At 50.5% G+C, this 21528-nt stretch overlaps 1 protein-coding gene across 3 annotated transcripts in view; it reads right to left on the bottom strand.

The window, feature by feature from the left end:
• Positions 1-21528, bottom strand: part of KIRREL3 (kirre like nephrin family adhesion molecule 3) — a 384768-nt gene that overhangs the window by 43298 nt on the left and 319942 nt on the right. For all 3 annotated transcript variants that reach the window (XM_077787972.1, XM_077787973.1, XM_077787974.1), the window contains 3 exons: positions 18591-18748; positions 13514-13664; positions 6923-7028 (listed from right to left, as the gene is read on the bottom strand). In XM_077787972.1, the coding sequence (XP_077644098.1) occupies positions 6923-7028; positions 13514-13664; positions 18591-18748 (415 nt within the window). The remainder of the gene's footprint in view (positions 1-6922; positions 7029-13513; positions 13665-18590; positions 18749-21528) is intronic.

Raw genomic sequence — 21528 nt, 5'->3', positions numbered from 1 at the left:
CCCTTTGATAAGGCTTTCCCAGATTTCTGCTGCTTGTCCTGCTCTTTGCCAGGAACCAAAGCAATGTTGAGCCACGAGGGAGCTGGTTCAAGTGTCTGAGCAAACTTCCAAGCTGCTTCCAGCAGGACATGGGGCACGTGCTCTAGGAGAACTTGACTCCCCCATGGGAGCTGAGGCACCTCATGAATAAATCTGGAGAGATGCCAGCAGGCCCCCAAATGGTGCAGACAAAGCTCAAAGGGTAAAGAGCAGCAAAGCTCTGTGCAGTTTGAATTTCTCCCCAGGTTTGTTCAAACAAACTGTGGGAATGTGTCTCTGTGGGAGAAATGCCTCCAGTCTCAAGCTACATCAGGGAAGGTTTAGGTTGGATATTAGGAAATATTTTTTCACTGAAAGAATAATAAAATACTGGAATTGTCTTCCTAGGGAGGTGGTGGAATCACCATCTTTGGATATGTTTAAAAAAAGACTGGACTTGGCACTTGGTGCTATAGCCTAGTTGTGGTGTTAGGGCACAGGTTGGACTTGATCTCAGAGGTCTCTTCCAACCTCATTATTCTGTGATTCTGTGATTCTGTGATGCACAGTGTAAGGCAGGCAGGCCAAAGCACAGATGCTGCACATTGTGATGCTCTTTTTCCTTCTCACAGCTCCTTGATATCAGGTGAAATTTTTCTGTATATACCTGAACCCACAAAATTCTGCCACTTTTTTCCCCAAGGCCAGTAGCCAAAACACCCCAAACCTGTACCTGGGCATGTGTGATCCGTGGAGACACCAAAGGCACTTGGGCTCTTCATCTGCTTGTTTTCCTAAAGCTGGGTGGGAAATGCCTATCCTGTGAGAAGGGTGGAGGAACCAGACCAGGGAGCTTTTCCCTGGTGCTGTCCCTTTGTTTTCCCTGGGTAAAGCCAGGGGGAAGCCAGGACACTGCCTCCCACCAGGTGTGTTCGAGCCTCAATGCCTTTAAAGAAAACCTCGTTAAGAAGCAGTTGAGCTTGGATTAATATTTGATGAGCCACAGTGAGCTGCTGTTCTGAGATAAAACAGTATTTACTGAGCAAGGGCTCTCCTGCCAGCCCTGAGCCAACAAACAAACAGTGCTCCGGGGGGAAGCACGTGGAGGAGAGGCCGGGGGATGCTGTGGGATGGCTCTGAGCTTGCCTCAGCAGGACCAGGGGGATGGTGGGGCTCAAGCCCTGAGCTGCAGCTGCGACTGCACTTGCTGTGATCCCTGTTTGGCCGTGGGATGGGAAGAAGTGGGGCAGCACCGTCCCTTGGGTGGCTAACACATAAATGCCCCCTGGCTCCTCCTGACCTCTGCTCCTGCTGCAGCACCTCCTGGACCTTCTGCAACATCCCTCATCTAGGATGAGCTAGCTGTGTGTTGCTCATAGCTGCCGTGCTCAAAACCGTGCAGCAGCTGGGAGGGCTGTCTTCCTCTTCCCAGCTATGTCTGTGTGTCTGTCTGTCAGTCCCACATCTTCCTTTGGAAGTGCAGTGATCCCCAGAACTGCAGCTGGTGCTGGAGGGTGGCTCCACATGTCTCCCTCTGCTGCCAAAGATAACATTATTTGCAAAGGTCTCCGCCAGCCCTGGGGGCACGAGCTCTGTGTGGATGCACAGAATGAGATTTGTATCAGTGCCCTGCCTGCACCAGCTCCACAAAAATAATCATCAGCTGAGGAGCCCGAAATGCTCAGGGACTCTGCCTCCTGCAATATTAAACCTTCCCATTTTCTTCTGCCACTTTAAAGATTCTCTTTCTTACTGCGAGTGATAAATAATAACAGCAAAAAAACACCCCACAGACACACAACAGACATCAAAAGCCATGAGAAGATTGGCAAATAGAGAGATCTGAGGGGAGCAAAGAGGAGGCCTGGTTGGGAGTCGGTTCACGTCGCCCTGACTTCTGTTGCTTTCCATTAATTTTACCCGCCGTCGCAGGTAGCAGAACAACGGCGACAGCTAATTACTCTCCCTTCCCCTTCCCTGCCCGTTTGCTTGCAGCAAAAGAAAGCCAGTAAATTCCCAAACGCCCCCCTCCCACCCCAGCCCTGTGAGGAAGCCGCAGGGGCGCGTGGAAGGGGTGTTGAGGCGGGATGGGCGGCGGAGCCTTTGCTGCTCCAACCTGGCACCACGATGCTCCGCCAGCAAACAGGCTGGCAGAGCTGGCACTGGCCCAAGGGAGGGGACAGGAAAGCTTAGTGTGGTCCCCTGCCACCCCTGGGACACCAGGGAGGCTCTCTGGGCTTCCAGCCCCATGTCCGTGGTGCTAAAGCAGATGGGGACATCCATGGAAGTGCTGCCAAGGAGCTCAGGTCCCCTTGAGCCTTTTCCAGTCGAGGATGCTGAGGATAGACCTTCCTCTGTCCCAGGCTGCTCCCAGCCCTGTCCAGCCTGGCTTTGGGCACTGCCAGGGATCCAGGGGCAGCCACAGCTGCTCTGGGCACCCTGAGCCAGGGCCTGCCCACCCTCACAGGGAACAATTCCTTCCCAATGTGGCAACAAACGCCCAAGGAGGTTTTGGTGGGCTGAGCTGCTCTTCAGCTCCAAAGGGAGCCTGACAGAGGTGGATAAACCCAGGCCAGATGGGGTATAAGACCCTACAGGAGCTGTAGGTGTGTCTGTGCAAAGCTTGCTCTGGATGGAAGGAGGGAAAACATCCAAATGAGCAAAGCCCTGCTGCCTGAGGGTTAATTCACCCCTGTGCCAGAACCCCCTGCTCAGGACCACTGTGACACCTCACCAGCCTCTGCCCTCCCCTTGCTTTTGGTGACACTGGCGGGTCCTGTGTCCAAAAGCGAGTGACAGCCCAAGTGACACCGTGGGCAAACAAAACTCCCCGGGGACGTGCTGCTCCTGTCAGGAAAGGGCTGCTGCCAGCGAGGGAGGGGGGCTGGGATTTCAGCTCCAGCCTCCTCAGCTGGGGAAAGCTGCAGAGGAGCTGTGCCCCCAGCACAGGACAGCCTGCCCAGCCCTGCCCGCCTCCCAGCATCGTGAGATGCCAGCAGATTTTAAAGAAGAGGGATTCTTGCTTCAAAAATGCCACTGAGGCCAAAGATTTTGTGAAAATCTGTCAGTTTTGAGAAAATGCCATTAACCCTCTGCCTCCAGAAGAGAAAACAAGGTGCAGGCTGTAACTTTCCACTCTGGCTCTGGGAGAGGATTGCTCTGAGGTCTCTTTTCCAACCAGGTTTTTCTTGCATTAAAATTGACCTGTGTGTGATTATATAAGCAAGCATGAAGAAAACTTCCTAAGGAAAAAGCAGTGCAATTTAATCAAAACTATGTTCTCTGTAGGGGCAGAGGGGGCTTTTCATCTCTTGGGAAATTGTGTTGAATTTTGTTTCTTTTCCTTTGCCCTCCTAACTCAGAGAATGGGAGGTCTGGGCTTGAAATCTTGGGTCAGCAGGACCATGGAGGTGGTTTAGTGGCTTCATCCTAACAAAGAGCCCAGTTCATGGATGCTTCCCAAGGGAACATCTATGGGTGAGATATTTGACCTCATTTGCTTTTTCCAGAAAGAAAACCCAGGATGCAAACCCAATGCAAAGCCTGTGGCTCCTCAAAAACTCCAGCAAGGTGACAGCTTCCTGGTGTGTTGGTAGCAGGGATGGCCCTGCAAAGCTGCCTGTGGATTTATGGCCACAAAAGGGGATTTAGGTTGTTTAAAAATTCTTCCTTTGTGTTCAGAGTTATTTACTGACAAACATATGGGGGGGGGGGGGAAATTAAAAATAAATATTTTCTGAAGATCTGGGATCTCTGTCCAAGCATGAGGGAAACCATAGGAGATAGATCAGTATGGTCCTTGCCCAGGGAGGGAAAAAAAAAACAAAAAAAAACCAACAACAACAACAACAACAAAAAAATCACTATTCCTGTTGTTTTTTGAAGGCAGAATTATGTTCATTATCACCAGTGGTGGGGTCCTGAGTGGCCCTGAGGATGGTACCAAGCTCATGTTCTGCCTTCTCAAACCTCCAGATGTCTCAGTCCTGGGGCTTTACACATCCCATCCTTCTCTCCTGGCCAGTGTCAAGGTGCAGGGGGCTTCTTGCTTGGATGTGCCACTCCAGAGGGCTCCAAGCTTAAGTGCTGAAACATCTGCCACTTTTACATAGTGAAGAGCTCTGGGATCTTATGGAAGGGAAACAAATCTCCCCTCCATCATCCCCTCCCTGCCTTTAAGCAGAAGGAAACCCCAGTGAGCACTGCTGAGTCCTGTTTGCTTGTCACAGTGGTAGGGAAAAAGCCTTGTGTGAAGTTTACATGTTAAGGGAACTCAAGAAATGAAAAACCCAATTGATTGAATTTATCATACCTCTTTTTTTTTTTTTCCCTGCCCAAAACTCTTTTTATGGGAAAGTATGGCCTGAAAAAACCATGCCATTAGTTTTAAGAGTAAAATCCACCATGAAATGAATCCCAGAGCCATTTGCAGCAAAGTAGAATCATGGAGGCTCAGGGGATAGGAAGGGTGACAAGACCTGTGGCCTCAGGATGGGTGAGAAGGAAGGAAGAGGGCAGAGGGTGGCATTTGCAGCCAGAGGGGACAGCAAAAATCTGCACTGCCAACACAGCAGCAAAGATGGGAGAGAGTGTTGGATCCACCTCTGCTTGGTGGAGAAAAGCAACTCAGCTTGGCTTGGGCATGGATCCCAAGAGTGCTAACAGCCAAGAGAAATCACAGAATGCTAAAATGGTTTGGGCTGGAAGGGATTTAGAGCCCTTCTTGTTCCACACCTTGCCATGGGCAGGGACACCTCCCACTGTCCCAGGCTGCTCCCACCTCTGTCCAGCCTGGCCCTGGACACTGCCAGGGATCCAGGGGCAGCCACAGGGTGCTCTGGGCACCCTGTGCCAGGGCCTGCCACCCTCACAGGGAAGAATCCCTTCCCAATATCCCACCCAGCCCTGCCCTCTGGCAGTGGGGAACCCATTCCTCTTGTCCAAAGTCCCTGTCCAAGGAAGTGGAAGCCCTGCCCTGGAGCCTTCCAGGCTGCCCCGGTGCACAAGGGCTCAGCCCAGCTGGGGCCAGGATGATGTGGAAGGTTCCTTTGTTGCCAGTCAGGAGCAGAAGTTTTGCCAGGGTTTTGTCACTGTCTGGTTCCTTGACCAGAGATGGTTGCTTTGCATTGGACTGTACCAGAATCAGGCCTGGGGTAAGAACCACGTGGGCCCTTCACCCAGCCTGCCATGCACTTTGTTTTCCTACCAGCTGTAAATATGAAACCTGGGCTATTTGTATCTCTGACATTAATTGACTTCTCAAATTAATAACTCTTCTGTGTAACCAGGAACACAATTACTGCTTTGTTGTGCTGATATCCAGCTGGAAGGGACAGTTCCTACCTGGAAACTTGATTGTACTAATTAAGCTGTACCAGCCTAACAGGAGGCGGGTCATGGTAACCTGTCCCCCGAGGTGCCTCCTCTGTTATTATCCATGGATGGTTCTGCAGAGGCAGAACGGATGGTGAGGCTGTGTGTGCATGCTCAGCCTTCCAGGCAGGAGGGGAGAGTGGCTGACAGGGCTCTACCTGGTTACACAAAGCTCTTTTCTCCCAAAGTGTGCTGACAGCCTGCCCCGCTTCCCATACCCATATTTTGTCTGCTTAGACAAAAACAACTGTGAGAGAAGGGGTGTTTTCTGATGCAGGAGACCTCACACCCACAGCCAAGGGTCCAAGGCAGTGACTCTGTTCAGTGCAGAGCATCTGCTCTCCTGCCCATTGATCCCTGGATGTGCGCTCACAGGATCACAGAGTCTCCTGAGCTGGGATGCACCCACCAGGATCATCCAGGGCAGCCCCTGGCCCTGCACAGACCCCCAACAACCCCACCCTGTCCATCCCTGGCAGCGCTGTCCAAAGGCTCCTGCAGCTCTGGCAGCCTCGGGGCCGTGCCCATTCCCTGGGCAGCCTGGGCAGTGCCAGCACCTCTGGGGGAAGAACCTTTCCCTAAACCCACCCTAAACCTGCCCTGGCACAGCTCCAGCTGTTCCTTCAGATCCTTTCCCTGGTCACCAGAGAGAGGAGAGGACCAGGGAGGCTCGTGGCTGGCAGGGACCCCATGCACTGCCTGCACCCCAGACCTCCCTCAGCAACAAGCGCATTTCCTCCTGCTCCAAATTTCCTCAACCACCGTGCCCTGCTCCGAGCTCACCGTGGCCAGTGCAGGGGCACTGCAGACTGTGTCTAGCAGATGTGACCCATCCACTCAGGGAGAACGGCTCACTCAGGGAGATCCCATCCCCTGTGTCCCCTCACATCTCTGGCACCTGCACCTCTGCTCTGGCCCCACCGAGCTCAGCTCCACTGTGTTGGGCACAGAGAGGCTCATGGTGGTTGCTTAAGGGTTACACGGAGATGGTGGCAGAGCTGCTTTGTTCAAATAATGAAAGAGTGTGCAAAAAAAGGAGAGGAATTCTCCCATAACAGACTTTTCACTCGGTGTGCTTTGCTCGTGATGTCCCCAAACAGATGGCTCTGCCAGCTCAGTGCCAGGCCCCTTAATCTGCTCCAGGTGCTGATGAATCCCTGACCGAGAAGCTGCAGAATGCAGAAGGAGAGGAGCCTCTCAACGTGCAACAGCATCATCGAGGCCAGAGTGGCACCAGGGAGCCACCAGAGTGGGGACAAGGACCCTGCCACAGCAGGGAGCGGGGCTGGCTCCAGCCATCGCATATGGGGGCAGCAGAGGCTGTGGGGATGAGCCACAGTGAGCACCAAGTGCTGAGAAACACGGGAGGAGGTGGAAGGGCCACCAGAAACCACAGCCAGGAGGGCTGAGATCTTTTGGGTCACCTGCAGGGGAAGTGCTGCAAGGGGAAGGCGAGATGCTCTCAGCAGAGGGCTGGACTGAGGTGCCAGGAGTGCCAGGAGTGCCAGGAGTGCCAACAGTGCCACCTTACCTGTACTGGGTGACAGCAGGGTTGGCCTTGGCGGAGCAGTGGAACTTCACAGTGTTGTCCTCCAGCACCGGCTGCGGCTCCACGGACAGGTTCACCAGGGGCGGGTCTGCAAAGGGAGACAGGCCATGAGCAACCCAGGAGAGCTGCAGCATCCCTGCCTGCTGCCTGCCAGCGTCTCAGGCTACAGAGCAAAACCTGGCTGAAAGAAAGCCTGGCAAAAACACTGAGACTCCTTGGTGCTGTGATGTCACAGAACCCCAGAATGGCTTGGCTTGGAAGGGACCTTAAAGATCATCCAGTGTGGGAATCCAGGGCATCCTTCTGGCTGCCCTGGCAGGTCTGGGACCCTGGCAGGGGTCAGGAACCCCCCTGGACAGAGCCCCCAGAGACACTGGCTGTGATCTCTGGCCATGGAAAAGAGTTTTCAATCTTACAGGATGAATTACCAGCTCTGAGTGTTTGATATGAGGAATAATTAAGTGTGGCATGGGTGCAAAAGTAAAATTTTAGGATTCTAGATGAGGGGTCCAAAGGGGACAAGATGGAGGAAATTGGGTGTGCCTTGTCCTTTTTCTCCTTCTCCATGCCCTCCATGTCTCACTGTGTTGTTGGCATTTTTCTGTTGGTTCAGGCTGGGGACACACTGTCCAATGTAGGTGACAGATATTGGCACATCCTTGTCAATCCAGCCCAGGGAGTTTCTGGTATTGAATGTTTGTCACATCCCACTGAGGGCAGAGCCCCACACGCTGCCCTGCAGGACAGAGCTGGGCAGGGCAGCAGAACATGTGAGAGATAAACAGAATAAACAACCTGGAAACCAGCACAGACCAATGATGGCTTCTGCTTTGGCAGTGGGGCTGACAGACAGAGACTTTCTATGATCTCGGGATCATCAATACCTCAGATCCTGACAATCCAGTTCCATACCCTGCCATGGCCAGGGACACCTTCCACAGGACCAAGCTGCTTCAAATCTTGGCCAACCTGGCCTTGAACACTTCCAGCTTCTCTGGACAACCTGTGCCAGGGTCTCCTCACCTTCACAGGGGAGAATTTCTTCCTGAGATCTCATCTAGCTCTGTCCTCTGGCAGAGGGAAGCCATTTTTCAGTTTAAAGCCATGTAAGGTTTGTCAGACAGACTGATGCCACGAACGCTGCTCTTCTCTTGAAGGGCTTCAGCAAATAAGACAGGAAGAGAAGCCACAGACACCATTTGATGTAACATTTCACTTGGAAAATGTGACTGCTGGCTCTGATTCTCATTTAAGGACATAAACTTGCCTGCTTTGAGACACTCCAGTTTAATATCTTGCTGTATAACAATGATTTTTTGTCTATCCTCTAACTTTAAAGTGGCATTTCTGCTCTTTCATCAGCCTAATCATCTCTGCCAAGGCCTTACTGGTGTCACAGGCTGCTCCAGTCTTCCAACTGCTCCTCAGTTTCTCTCCTTCTTTTCATATGAGAAGCATCTAAATGCTTTAGCATCAAATAAAATTCAGGAAAGAACCGATAAAAGCAAGTGGAAAATGGATGAAATGTTCAGATGAAGAATATTCAGAGGGTTTTTAAGTTTTTGTGATGACTGATGCCTTCAGCTTTAGGTTTTAAGCAAAGGACCTTATTTGAGGGCAAAAAGCAGAAAGAAATGGCCTTGTGGAGGGCTTTTTTGGTGCCTGAAGAACCAGCTGTCCCATGGCAGAGAGTGTTGGGGCTCATTGACCCAGCTGAGGGGCTCTCCTGCCCTTCAGGTGGGAGTCTGCTGCATGTGTGCAAAAACACATCCTAAACCAGGACATGTTATGTGTTTAACTTTCCCTGCTGCCTCTCTTCTCTTCCAGGTGCTCCAGCAATGTCTGTCCCAGCTGGAAAACGGGGAAAGGCTGCAGGTGACAGGCAGGGGGGCAGAGAAGCTGCGTGGTATTGTAAATGTAGGCAAACCCAATGGGAAGAAATGCTGATGTCTGACTCAATTCAGAAGGCTGAGTGATTTCTTTATTATAACTCTGCTAAAATACATTCATATACTATATAAAAGGAGAATACTAAAACTACATACCACTTTCTCTGATTCTAACTTTAACACAACTTGTGACCCTCTCTGAGAGTCCAGCCACAGGTGGGTTGGATTGGATTGGATTGGATTGGATTGGATTGGATTGGATTGGATTGGATTGGATTGGGTTGGATTGGGTTGGGTTGGATTGGATTGGATTGGATTGGATTGGATTGGATTGGATTGGGTTGGATTGGATTGGATTGGATTGGGTTGGATTGGATTAGATTGGGTTGGATTGGATTGGATTGGATTGGATTGGATTGGATTGGATTGGATTGGATTGGATTGGATTGGATTGGGTTGGATTGGATTGGATTGGATTGGATTGGGTTGGATTGGATTAGATTGGGTTGGATTGGCCACCAGGCTCAAACAGTCCTCACCAGAATCCAACCAAGCCATCACCCCAGGTAAACAATTCTCTAAACACATTACACATAGGAAAAACAAGGAGCAGAAATAGAAATTGTTTTCTCTTTCATTTCTCTCTGTGCATCTCTATGAAAAATCCTGAGAGGGAGAGAAACGTGCTTGCCTCAGGTGGTACCTCCTGGTCCAGGGGACCTCCCTCGGCCTCAGGTGTGCTGGGGCAGCGCAGAGCCCTGGGCGGGGTGTGGGGTCTGGCTGCAGGGCTGGACACCCCGAGTGCTCGAGTTCCTGAGGGGATGCGGTGGAGCCACGCTCCAGCCAAGCCCAGGAGTGTCCTTGGCTTTCCAGGGATGGAAGTTTCCCTGCTGGCCTCTGCCCCCACACACCCAGCTCAGGGTGCTGCTGCTCAGTGCCTTTGCCCAGGTGTGGGCTCCAGCTGGGCACACTGGCGTGGGAACTCCTGCCAGTCTGGGGTATTGCAGCCCTGCGAGGTGCCAGGGCAGCAGCTCGGGGTCGGGGTGCCTCGGCAGTGACCTTGGCTGGGCGGGAGGGGAGAGGAAAGGCAGACTCCAGTGCTCCAGAGCCTCCTTCTTCTCCATGCCGTGGTATTTACCCAGCCAGAGACTGGCTTTGTTGTGTGCAAAGCCACCTGCCTTCCTGATGGGAAATTATGACGGGGAAATTATAGGTATTTTCAATTTACCCTAATTTCATTTTAAAATGTGCAATTCAAATGACAATAAAGATGGGCGCAGTTGGGAATATAAATGAGCTTCCCTGACACAGCAGCCCAGAGATGTATAGCGGGCTCCTAATTCATTCCCAGGCATCCTGACACTTCCCTATTGTTAGACAACAACAGCTAATCACCTTCCTTTGTTAAGTATGAATCACACTTCTCTTTAGTAGCTTCCCCATTGTTTGATGGGTTAGGAGCTGTGCCTACGATTTAAAGAGAGGAACCTCTGTATTAAAATGAGCCCGCTCCCTCCTGCACTCAAAATAATAAAAAAAATAAAATTAAAAAGACAAAAAAAAAAAAAAAAAAAAAAGCAAAGGAAATGAATTAAAGTCTTTGATCTCGCCTTTCAGAAATGGGATTGGGCTTTCGAGTATTGTGGGTGCTGTGGATAGCGTGGGTTGTGTGTGCCACTGTGTTTCGGGGCATTTTAAAGGGAAAAAAGACACAAATTGTAACTCATCAGGATGTAATTCCACTCAGTTGCAATTATAATTCCTGCCTGGCTTCTTGTAATGAATTTGAATGATGGAATGAGATAGAGCCAGCCCACAGGCGGCGGGGAGGAGAGGCTCTGAGTGCTGGTGCAGGTGCCACGCTGCACTGGGGCTGGCACTGGGATGGGTACCAGGGCCAGCATCACTCCTCAGCAGCCCTGCAGCCCCAGAGGCACCTTGGCAAACCCCCCAGATCCCCCTGTTCCCACTCAGCACCTCAGGAGTGGCTGTGGGCTGAGCCCCATGGGCTGCAGGCACTGTGCTGGCACTTGCCCTGCCAGGTGCACTTCCCTCTCCGTGGACAAGCCCTTCCAAACCTCTTCACTAAGGCCAAGGTGCCACTTCAGCCCTGGGCTTTCCACTTCCCAGCAGGAAGCACAAAAGGGAATCAAACACTGCAAAGCTCCAAGGATAAACGCAGCAGGAGACCCTCCAGCACAGCGATGTGCCCCTCATCACCCTCCACTTTCCTTCTCCTCCTCCCACCTCCTGCAAAAACATACAGATGCAGCCAAATCCCTTCTTGCTGTGACAAAAAAAGGTGTAAAAATGAGCAACTGCACATGTGTGCAGGGGCTTGGAGCAATGGCTTTGGATAAGCAATAACCCTGCTCCTCCCCACCCCAGCACGCTGGGTGTGCATTTCCATGGAGCCACTGGGCTCCTGCAGTATAAATAGTTTATGGCATATCAAACTATTAAACATGATTTTAATCCCACTTGTGATGTTCGATGCATAACTCACAGGAGGCTGACTTTGATGTGGCTGGTGGAACGGAAATCACATTGAACAGATGTTCCAGCTGGAGCTGCTTAGTGTTTCCATTACAGACCCTGCACTGGGTTTTTTTTCAGCTCTTTCTGCCAACCCCCCTTTTTTAATATATTTGGGAGGGGAGGGTTTAATGACTCAGCTCTTTCATTGATGTTATCATGGTCAGGCATGAGACTGATGGGACCCCAACTTCAATATTCCACCAGCTGAAAGAGGATAATCTCTCCCACCATGCACACACCCTTCCTGGGGATAACCTCCATCCTCGTGTTCCTTTGCTGCCTGTGAGCATTGCTGATGTTCTTTTGAGTTGCAGAAGAAAATGGAAGAAAGCAGTAGGAGTGATTTACCAGGCTGCTGCTTCCTGGGAAGGATTATTTTTGGTTCCCTGGGATTCTTTTGCAAGGCCATCTCTCAAACCACGCAGCTGGGTGATGTTTGCAATGGTGTGAATTCACCTCCACTGCTGGAGGTGGAGATTGCAGGGTCCAGGGGGATGCTGCAGCTCATGCCAGGCTGGGAAGAGCTCCCCAGCCAACAGCTGCTGCCTGCTTTTCCTTATTCTTGCAGAAACCACTTCTTTCTCTCCCTGAGGTGCTGCTTCTCTGCTACATATTGGAAAAAGACCCATGAGCAGGACTTCTCAGAATAATTCCCTAGGGAAAAATGAGTGGTCCATATATTTGCTTAGGAAAAACACCTTTAGCTCTTTGCAAAGTGAATGCAGCTGGTTGTCTACAGGGCTGGGAGTGAAACCTCATGAGCTAAAGCTGGGTTAATTGTTGCACTTGATGATCTCAGAGGTCTTTTCCAACCTTTATGATTCTGTGATTCTATTACTAGATGCAGCTAGAGCAGACTTTTGCATCCAGGTCAAAATGTATCCCACCTCAGCTTGGTTAATCCACCTTATTATTTTTCTATCCCATCACCCATCCAGCTTTGGAAAACTGATATCCTCATTAGCCACCATTAAGAACAACATACTTTTAATAGCTGGGTAGAATATTACTGTTATTATATTCACAGCATGGAGTATTTAATAGCTCAGAGTGAAAGCTGGTGTTCTTTATCGGGTTTTTCTCTTTGCCGAGCAGATTCCATGTGGCTCGGGGATTCAGCTCACGTCTCCAGCCCACACTGTACTGCCCTGGTGTAATGATGTCTCTGCTCCACGTTGTTTGTGTGAGTGTGTCTCCGGCTATTGTAGCTGTTTGCTGGCTGTGAAATAACCCAAGCTATTATCTCATTTTATCTGCCCAGTTCTGTCAGGACATGCAGCCAGCAACCCAAGAGCCTGGTAATCTTCCGGCAGCAAAAGCTGGAAGTCTTAAATGGTGAATTTTCTGCTGCGCTTGAGTTTGTTCAGTTGAGTTTGCCAGTTTTAATTGGTCTCTGGAAAGCAGCTGGCATGCTAATATTGAACATCCTGCTTTTGCAAGTCGTGGGTAAATACAGCTGCAGGAACTGGGTGTGTGAATGGAGAGTGGCTGGAAGGGGTTAGGGGAGCCCAAGAGCAACGGCTACTGTGGAGGAGGAGGGAAGAGGCCTCTGAAATGTGAATTTTGGAAGATGGCAGAATTTGCTCTGTGGCTTTACAGGAAAGGGTGAATAGTACAGCTTTGACCACAGCACTGTCCCCTGAGGTGGTGACTGCTGCTGGCTTTGTGTCATGCAAGGGACACTGTCCCGATCAGGTGTCTTACAAAAAATGTATCACTGAACTGCCTGTAAGTCTGGAAACACGGGATTCTGCATTAGAAACCCTAATGGGACTTATCTCTGCTACTGGCCATGCCCAGAATATTGCTTGCTCACCCAAACCCCTTTGGATCCATCCCTGCTCCAAAGACCCCTGAGGGGCTGGATCAGAGCACAGCTGGGCCACCCAGAGCATGGCAGCTTTGCTCAGACCCATGGGCACTCGGGGAGCAGGATATCTCTGTAGTGTGGGTGTTCCTCAGGGAGCTCAGGGGTCATGGAATCTCCCAGCTGTGACTTCACTCTGTTGATACTCCAGTATCCCAGTACCCCCAGTTGCAGCATGCTGCTCCTGCCTGGAGTCCGAGCGCTGGGACAGTGATGGACAGGGCAGAGAGGCCGGGGTGTCCCGGCAGCCAGAGGTGGCTCAGCCAGCTGTGTACTCACGCTGGATGTCGATGGTGACTGAAGTCTCCTTCCCGCTGGGAATGGCTTTGTTGGTGGCACGGCACACAATGCTCTCCCCGTTCTCAATGTCGGAGGGGGCGATGAACAGGGTGCTCATGATGCTCTCCCTCTTGCCATCACGGAGGAGTGTCTGCCAGGGGAAACAGGGATGAGGAAACTGGAAATGGATTTGCAGAAATCACAGCCTGACAGAAGGATCACGCAGTGTGCATCTGTGTGCAAACCTTGAGACAAGGAATGCTGACTTAGAAATGCCAGGGAGTAGAACAGACATTGTTGAGAGAGAAATGGAACTAGAAACCGGTTTTAAAGGATGGCCTTGCAAATAAGACTGGATACTTTGGAGAAATAGAACTATGAAAGATGCACTGAAATAGGATCCATAAAAGGTGATTTTAGATGATTGTCTTTAAAGCATTTACAGCATGGTGTGGCAAATCTGATAGGCCAAGAAATGCTTATAGTGTATTGTAATTAGGAAATAGTTGGCTTCTGATTTTAATGGCATGAATTATAATATATATATATATATATATAAAAAATAATATATATATAAAAAATAATATATATATTATATATAATATATTCTATTATATATATAATATATATATATATATATATATATATATATATATATATATATATATATATATATATATAAAATTATAAATATAATTGTTTCACCCTTCACATGAGACTGAAAACAGAATAATAGTTTTTAAAATGCCTCTCCGTTGCCCCATCTCTGGGTCAGAAAAGGGCATAATCTGACAGAAAGGACTTTCCTGCTGGAGAGGGGCCCTTTCGCCATCCCCAGGCTCAATAAGCTTCTCAACCAAGCAGCTTCCTGCACTAACAACTCCTCTGGCTGGAATCTGCCAAAAGCCTTAGGGGGAATAACAAAGACAAATTTCACTGCACTTCTCCTGGGAATTGGGCTTTTAACTCCCATCTGCTTCCCTGCAGCCGTGCTGTGCCTAGGCCAGGGAGGAAAGCTCCAGTGAGACACCTCACCCACCAGCAAAGAGGGAGCCAGAGGCAAGTGGCTTTGTGACCCTGCTGTCATCTGCTGCCAGGTGAGCACACAAAGCTGCCTGGGCACTTCCCACAGCAATGAGGTGGTGCCAGCTGCCAGCACAGACAGACCCTGGCCATGGATCCTTGGCTGCTGTGGTCGGGCCCAGCCTATGGTAAATCATCACCTCTCAGGTGTTCACTGATGAGGGCCAGAGATCTAAACTCTGTCTTTGTCTTAGGTTGGAAATGGGGCTGTGTATTCTATTCACCATCTGTCAGAGCTGGGGCAGTTTTCCGCTGGTCATTGGGCAGTTTTTTCTTTATCTCTTCCACAGCCAATCCTCCTTCCAGGAGAGATCTTCTGTTAATGGGCTATTATAATTAATTATCTCCTGTTAATGGCTAGTGAGTGTCCCTGAATGGCTGAGAAAATTCCATCATCCATGGGGAGATGCTGTGCCCAGGGGAGGAGCCAAAAATTCCTACCTGGATACAATCTGACCTGGGAACAGCACAGCAGCCTTTGCCCCCTGCATTCCCAGAGGAGCAGCTTTCTTCCCTCTGCATTCCCAGAGGAGCAGCTTCCTTCCCCCTGCATTCCCAGAGGAGCAGCTTTCTTCCCCTGCATTCCCAGAGGAGCAGCTTCCTTCCCCCTGCATTCCCAGAGGAGCAGCTTCCTTCCCCCTGCATTCCCAGAGGAGCAGCTTTCTTCCCCTGCATTCCCAGAGGAGCCCAGGCCCATCTCCCCCAGCCCTGGAGCTCCAGAGGAAAACTCCCCCCTTGTGCAGGATCCTGCTCCAGCAGAAGCACAGCTGGCACTGCAGGAGGGCTGAGCCCCCCTGGGATGGGGCTGAGCCACCTCCCTGACCCACGGGGGACAGGGCTGCTCTGACTCTGGCAGGGTTGTTTTGTACTACTGCATTTTTAATTTATTTTTTATTTTCTTCCGTAAAAAAGAACTGCTATTCCTGCTCCTATATCTTTGCCTGAGAGCCCCTTAATTTCAAAATTATAATAATTCAGAGGGAGAAGGTTTACATTTTCCATTTCAAGGGAGGCTCCTGCCTTCCTTAGAAGGCATGTGGCTTTTCAAACCAAGGTGTTTACCAGCCTGCTCAGTCTTGGCACCGTGCTTCTTCCCTGGATTTATCTGACCTCAGCTGTGGTGCCCTGCAGTGCCTCTTTTGGGAGCACAGGAGCCTGGGAGCGCTTCCTTACCATCCCCTAATCCTCCTGCAAGTTCTTACAGGAGGTCACGTCACCCCGTAACCCTGACTTTGATAAGCTGAGCCCTTGGAGCTCTCAAGATGTCATGTAGTTTTCAGTCTTTTAATCATTCTCCAACCTCTGACCTCTCTCTGGTTTATCCACTGTGGATTTTGGACCCTGCCAGGCAGTTTTTCCTTCTAAGTCAGTATCCTTCAAGTTTGTTCCTCACAGTGTAAGACAGGGCTTTACTGAGAGATAAACAGATGTCAGCAAGATGTGTGCCTGTGGCACTTGGGGACATGGTTTAGTGGTGGCCTTGGCAGAGCTGGGGGAATGGTTGGACTTGATTTTGGAGGGCTTTTCTGACCTAAATAATTCTTTGATTCCAAGACTAATGCTTTCCCTGGGTCATGGTGGCACAGCCTTCATGCACACAGCTTTGTGCCTCTCAAGCACATGAGATAAGGAATGATGCTGAGAAACTGTCACCACAAACAGCCCAGAATGCCAGAGTCATGAAGGCTGGAAAAGCTCTCTGAGATTGAGTCCATCCATTTACCCAGCACTGCCAGCACTGACCCCCTAAACCACATCCCGCTCCACCACATCCACAGGTTTTGGAACACTTCCAGGGATGGGGAATCTACCACCATGCTGAGAGCCTGTTCCAATGGCAGAATTCCTTTTCAGTAAATAAATTTTCTCAATATCCCATCTAAACCTCCCCTGGCACAATTTGAGGCCATTTCCTCTCCTCTTGTCCCTGTTCCCTGGGAGCTAAGCCTGACTCCTTGCCCAGCTCCCATTCCTGTCAGGAGTTGTGGAGAGCCAAAAGGTTCCCCTGAGCCTCTTTTTCTCCAGGCTGAGCCCCCACAGCTCCCTCAGACACTCCTGGACCTCCAGCCCCTTCCCCAGCTCCATTCCCTTTCTGAACACAAATGCAGGATGCTGCCCTGTCCTTGATTTATTGTCACCCCGTGTGCTCTTCCCTTGGGGAACGCCCCACTTTTGGTGCTGGGGTGGAGGTGAACCCTAAGTGTGTGCAAAATTTCCCCTATTTGAGGTTAACCTCCAAACCCTGCAGGATCTTGTAACGTTCCCTATCCCCTTCAATAGGGATTTCAGTCAGCTGTGGCTGTCCTGTGCTGCCTGGCTGGGATTTCAGGGGGCTGCAAATGGATCAGTTGGTGGACTGGAAATTCAGAGTAACAAAGAAATTATCACTCAGTGTGAATGGTTTCAGGCCGTCAGTAACCCAAACAGGACTTTTTTTTGGTTGGCTGGAATATCTGGATCAAAGGAAAGCTGGGTTTGGTTTCACTTCTCTTGAAAAAGCAGAAAGAGGCAAATTGAGGAAGTATTTCAAAGGGAGCTTCAAAAGGGAAACGTTTCTAAGACCCTAAACTTCCCACTCAAAAAAGTCTAAAATTGTCTTCTAGTTTTTCTAAAGGCTGATTTTCTTTTTTAATGTGGAAGAGCCTCATGGAAACCTTCAGGAAATCAGGAGAAAATGCAGTTCAGTCTCAGAAACAGAGTTTTCCTGACTCCAGGAGGAGGGAAGGATGCTTCCCCCATGCAGAACAGGGGTCCCCCCCAGCCCATCCCTGCTGACTGCTTAAAATACCACGGAGATCTCTGTGCTGTGGGAGATGAATCTGCAGCATGGAAAACTCTGCTTTGGAAGGGTGTTTTGTTAGAAATATTTTAAAGGTGGGCATTCCCCCTTCTCTGCTCCTCACTGCTTGTGGGTCTGAAAGGGAGAGGGCTCAAAATTTGTCTCCTCAGGGCCTGACAGCCCTGGGAGGGAAGGCTGGAGGTGAAGGGGATAAGCTGTGAACAACTGCACGTCCATGGCCTGGATTTTAATTAATTCCACTCCATTTGAGAGAGAGAGAGAGGTCAGTTCTCCCTGGCTCTAATTAGTGCTGCCTCTCACAGGGCAGGCAGGGAGGTGGGGCAGGTTCCCCCTGCTCACCCCTGGCTGCAGGGAAGCAGCTCACAACCACAGGAGGAGGAGGAGGAGAGGGAGGAAGCAGGGAGGATGTTCTGCCCCCTCTGCTCTCCCCAGCAAATCAGGATATTGCTGGCATGGGGCTGGATGGAGGCTTCACAGTGGCAGCCGAGGATGAAATGTTTATTAAAGATCTTTGGGAGCTCGAGGAATGGCTCTGGCTGCCCGCTTTGAAGTTTTGGCTGCAAACTGACCCATTTTAGCTTTCGAATTTTGCTGTTTAGAAAATTTCATTAAAACTGTCAAGTGCTACTGAATCTTTCACACTCACCATCCATCAGGAGGCCATAAACAGGAGAACATTTGGGGTCTCATTCCCAGTGTGCTGCTGATTGCTCTTTGATTATTTCCTTCATGACCCAATAAAGACTTTCTGTCTAAATTAAAAAATGCCAAGAACCCTGACAATTTTTCATGGAAAATTGCAGTTGGAAAAGGGGACACATGTCACTGCAACCACCCCTTTGATCCAGAGGTTCTGCTGCAGAACCAGGGCTGGGTCAGTGCTGCTGCACACAACATTAACACCACACGCAGGTGGGATAAATGGGGGAGAAGTGGCCACACCAGGCAATTACAAGCCGTGAGAAGGTACAAAAAGCCAAATTCAGAGCAGAGCCCATTTTGGTGACAGACTGTGGCTTCTCACTTGCATCCTGCTGTTTTCCTCCCAGCCTCCCCACTGGGAAGGGGTGCAGGGTGAGAGTCTGAGCTCTGAAGAGCTGAGGGTGCTGCCCAAATGTTTGGGATTGTGTCAAGTGTCAGGCGTGGTACCCCCTTCAGGAGCACAGGCCTTGTCGCAGCCCCACCCTGCCTCACCTTGGAATAGGTGGCTCCATTGATGACTTCTCCCCTCCTCATCCAGATGATGGAGGCTGCTGGCTTGGCGTTGTCTGCATGGCAGGTCAGGTTCAGGGGGTCTCCTGCTCTCAGGCTGATGATGGGGCCCCCCAAAATGACAGGGTCATCTGGAGGAACTGCAGTGAAAGAGCACAGAGGAGACAATGTCATTAGAAGCATGAACCCCACCTTCCTGGAGTCATCTGTGGGCTGAGCTGCCAGGGCTGGCCTGTGGCCTCTCGGACTCTGCAGATGGTTTGGGATGGCCATGGCAGTGCCCAGGTTAGAGCCACCTGCCTTTTGCTGCTCTTGTGCCCCAGATTTGAACTCCAGCAGCAGCAACTTCTGAGGGGACTTGGGCCAGGTGGCTGCAAGCCGTGCAGGAATATGAGGGATCAGCTCTGTGGCAGCTAAATCCACCAAGGGCTACTAAATCCTCAAAGCTCTGCTTGTCCCTGAGCTGCAAACTCTGGGAGGGTGATTTTGAGAGCAATATCCCTGCTTGAAATAAATATCCCCACTCCTCTCTTCCTCCCTGAGGATCTCTAACTGGCTGCTGCTGGACACAGGATACAGAGATTGGAGAGGATTGGGTGTGACCCCTGCTCTGACGACAGTGGAAGGGAGGTGAGGCTGTTTTGGGGTAAAGGGCAGTTGGATTTGGACCTGTAGGACTCAGGGTGGAATAACCTCTGGGCATCAGGAGCGTGACCTCCAGGTGCCTTTGAGGAGGGCTCCCTTGGCAGCCCGCTGTCCCAGAGGGGCCACGGAGCAATGGGGCGCTCCCTGCTCTCTTTGATGTCCCTGTCACCCCCACAAGCAGGTTGTGGTCACCTCCTGCCACAGGGAGGCTTCTCAGCACCTCCTTCTGGGAATGCAGATCTAGCCAGGGGGAAACAGAGACATTTAACACCTCAGTCTTCCTTTGAAGGCACCTGAGAGCCTGTGGGAGGCTGCAGCTCTGGACTCTGCTGGTATCTCAAGGCCCTGGCATCTCTGCTGGAAATGAAGGCAGAGACAGGGACAGGTGGAAACAGGGAAGCACAGGAGGGGCACAGAAGCACAGGAGGGGCCCCTGGTTTTCTCTTGTGGTCCCAGCTCTTGAACCTGGCACCCTAGAACAGTGAGAGATGGGAAATCCAGCTGGAGAGAGAGGCTGTTCTTTAATCCTGCAGGGAGATTTTGTCTCTGCTACCGTGATGGGTCTGCTCCACCCAGGATCTGTGCTGGCGATGGAGCTTTGTCCAGCTACTCATGGAATCAGAGCATTATCTAGGTTGGAAAAGGCCTTTAAGATCAAGTCCAACTATTCCCCCATCAGTGCCAAGCCCACCACTAAACTATGTCCTCAAATGCCACATCCACATGGCTTTTAAATCCCCCCAGGGATGAGGAGTCCAGCCCGTTCCAGAGGTGAACCATGAAAAGTGTGGCTCTACTGACCATTGGTGGGTGTTTCATCAAGAGATAAAAAGTTCCTGACTAAGTAAGACAAATGCACTTTTCTGCTCTGAGAGACCTGAGTTCTGCCCTCCCTCTCCCTGGCTCTTTAACAGCATCCCCAATCCCATGGATGCCTCACATAATTCCAGGGAAACGGCAGGGAGCTTCCTTGTTGCTGAAAGCTGCTGGCAGCCCCCTTCCAGCCCAAAGGCACTGAGCTCTTCCCAGCCATACCCCTTGGGAAACCAAATTCTCTTTGTGCTACAAACAGATGTGTTGTCCATCCATCCATGGATGGGCTCCTGGGGCTGGTGTGGGGCTGGGAGGCCAGCAGGAATGTGAAGGACACATGAAAGGCATTCTCAAGAAATGGGAAATTGCTCCTTCACACCCCGCTCAGAAGTGGGTGGCAGAATTCTCCAACCCTCATCATCCTTCAGAGGGTGTCGGGGTCCAGCACATCCCTCTGGCTGCCCTGGTTGCCTCGAGACCCTGGCAGGGGGCTCAGAGACCTTGGCATGAATGCAAAAACACCTGTGACTTTGATTTTAGCCTGTGGAAAAGGTTGCCAAGTTTATGAGGAATTACAAGCCACAAAGGTTTGAGTAGCGTGATATTTAAATTCGCACAGGGTGAAAAAGTAGAATTTTGGGGTTTTTAGAATGCAGTTCAGGAGGACAAGATGGAGGGATTTGAGCATGTCCTGGCCTTCTTCTCCTTCTCCTTGCCCTCCATGTCTTGCTGTGATGGTGACACTTTTCTATTGGTTTAAGGTAGAGGTACACTGTTCAACATAGATGATAGATTATTGTAAACACAGTACAGGTAGTTTTTAGTCTAAAATGTAAACACCATGCAAGAGGACAGGCAGAATGTCATGGCTGACTTGCTGGACAGAGCTCAGCAGGTCAGAGAAAGAATGTTCTAGATAAGGAAAAATAAACAACCTTGAGAAGCCGACCCTACACATTCAGACTCCTTCTTTGGCTGGGAGAACAAGGATTTTTACACTCTTGGGGTCATTCCAGCACCTCAGACCCTGAGAAGAGGGGATGCAGTTGGGTGCAGTCCAACAGTTTTCAGCCAAAGTGGAGCTGGTTTTGTTCCAAGTCGGTGCTGCTCTCCCTCAGAACCAAAGTTGGCCTAAGCCCCCTCTGAAATCCCCAAGCCTGGCTTTGCTCCTGAGCTGCCCCTGCCTTGTGATTGGCTGAGGAGGATTTAAAATCTCCAGCGCCAGGCTGGGGTGGGAACTGGGAAGGGATTCTGGTCCCTGACAATCCCAGCTGCTGCCTGCCCAGGATTTGCAGATGTTCTGTGGACACACAGGCGGCTGCCAGGCTGGGAGTAATGGGATTTTTCAGCTCAGTGGGTGGAACCCAAGGACCGGGGAAAAAAGCTTTTCTACATGAATCCAAAATGTACCTCTTTTTTTTTTTTTTTTTTTTTTTTTTCCTCAAGCTAAAGGAGTGGAACA

This window comes from Lonchura striata, chromosome 23, assembly GCF_046129695.1.
Source record: "Lonchura striata isolate bLonStr1 chromosome 23, bLonStr1.mat, whole genome shotgun sequence".
NCBI classification, from domain to species: Eukaryota; Metazoa; Chordata; class Aves; order Passeriformes; family Estrildidae; genus Lonchura; species Lonchura striata.
Note: the sequence above shows the minus strand (reverse complement) of the source record. Positions and strands in the feature narration are given on the sequence as shown.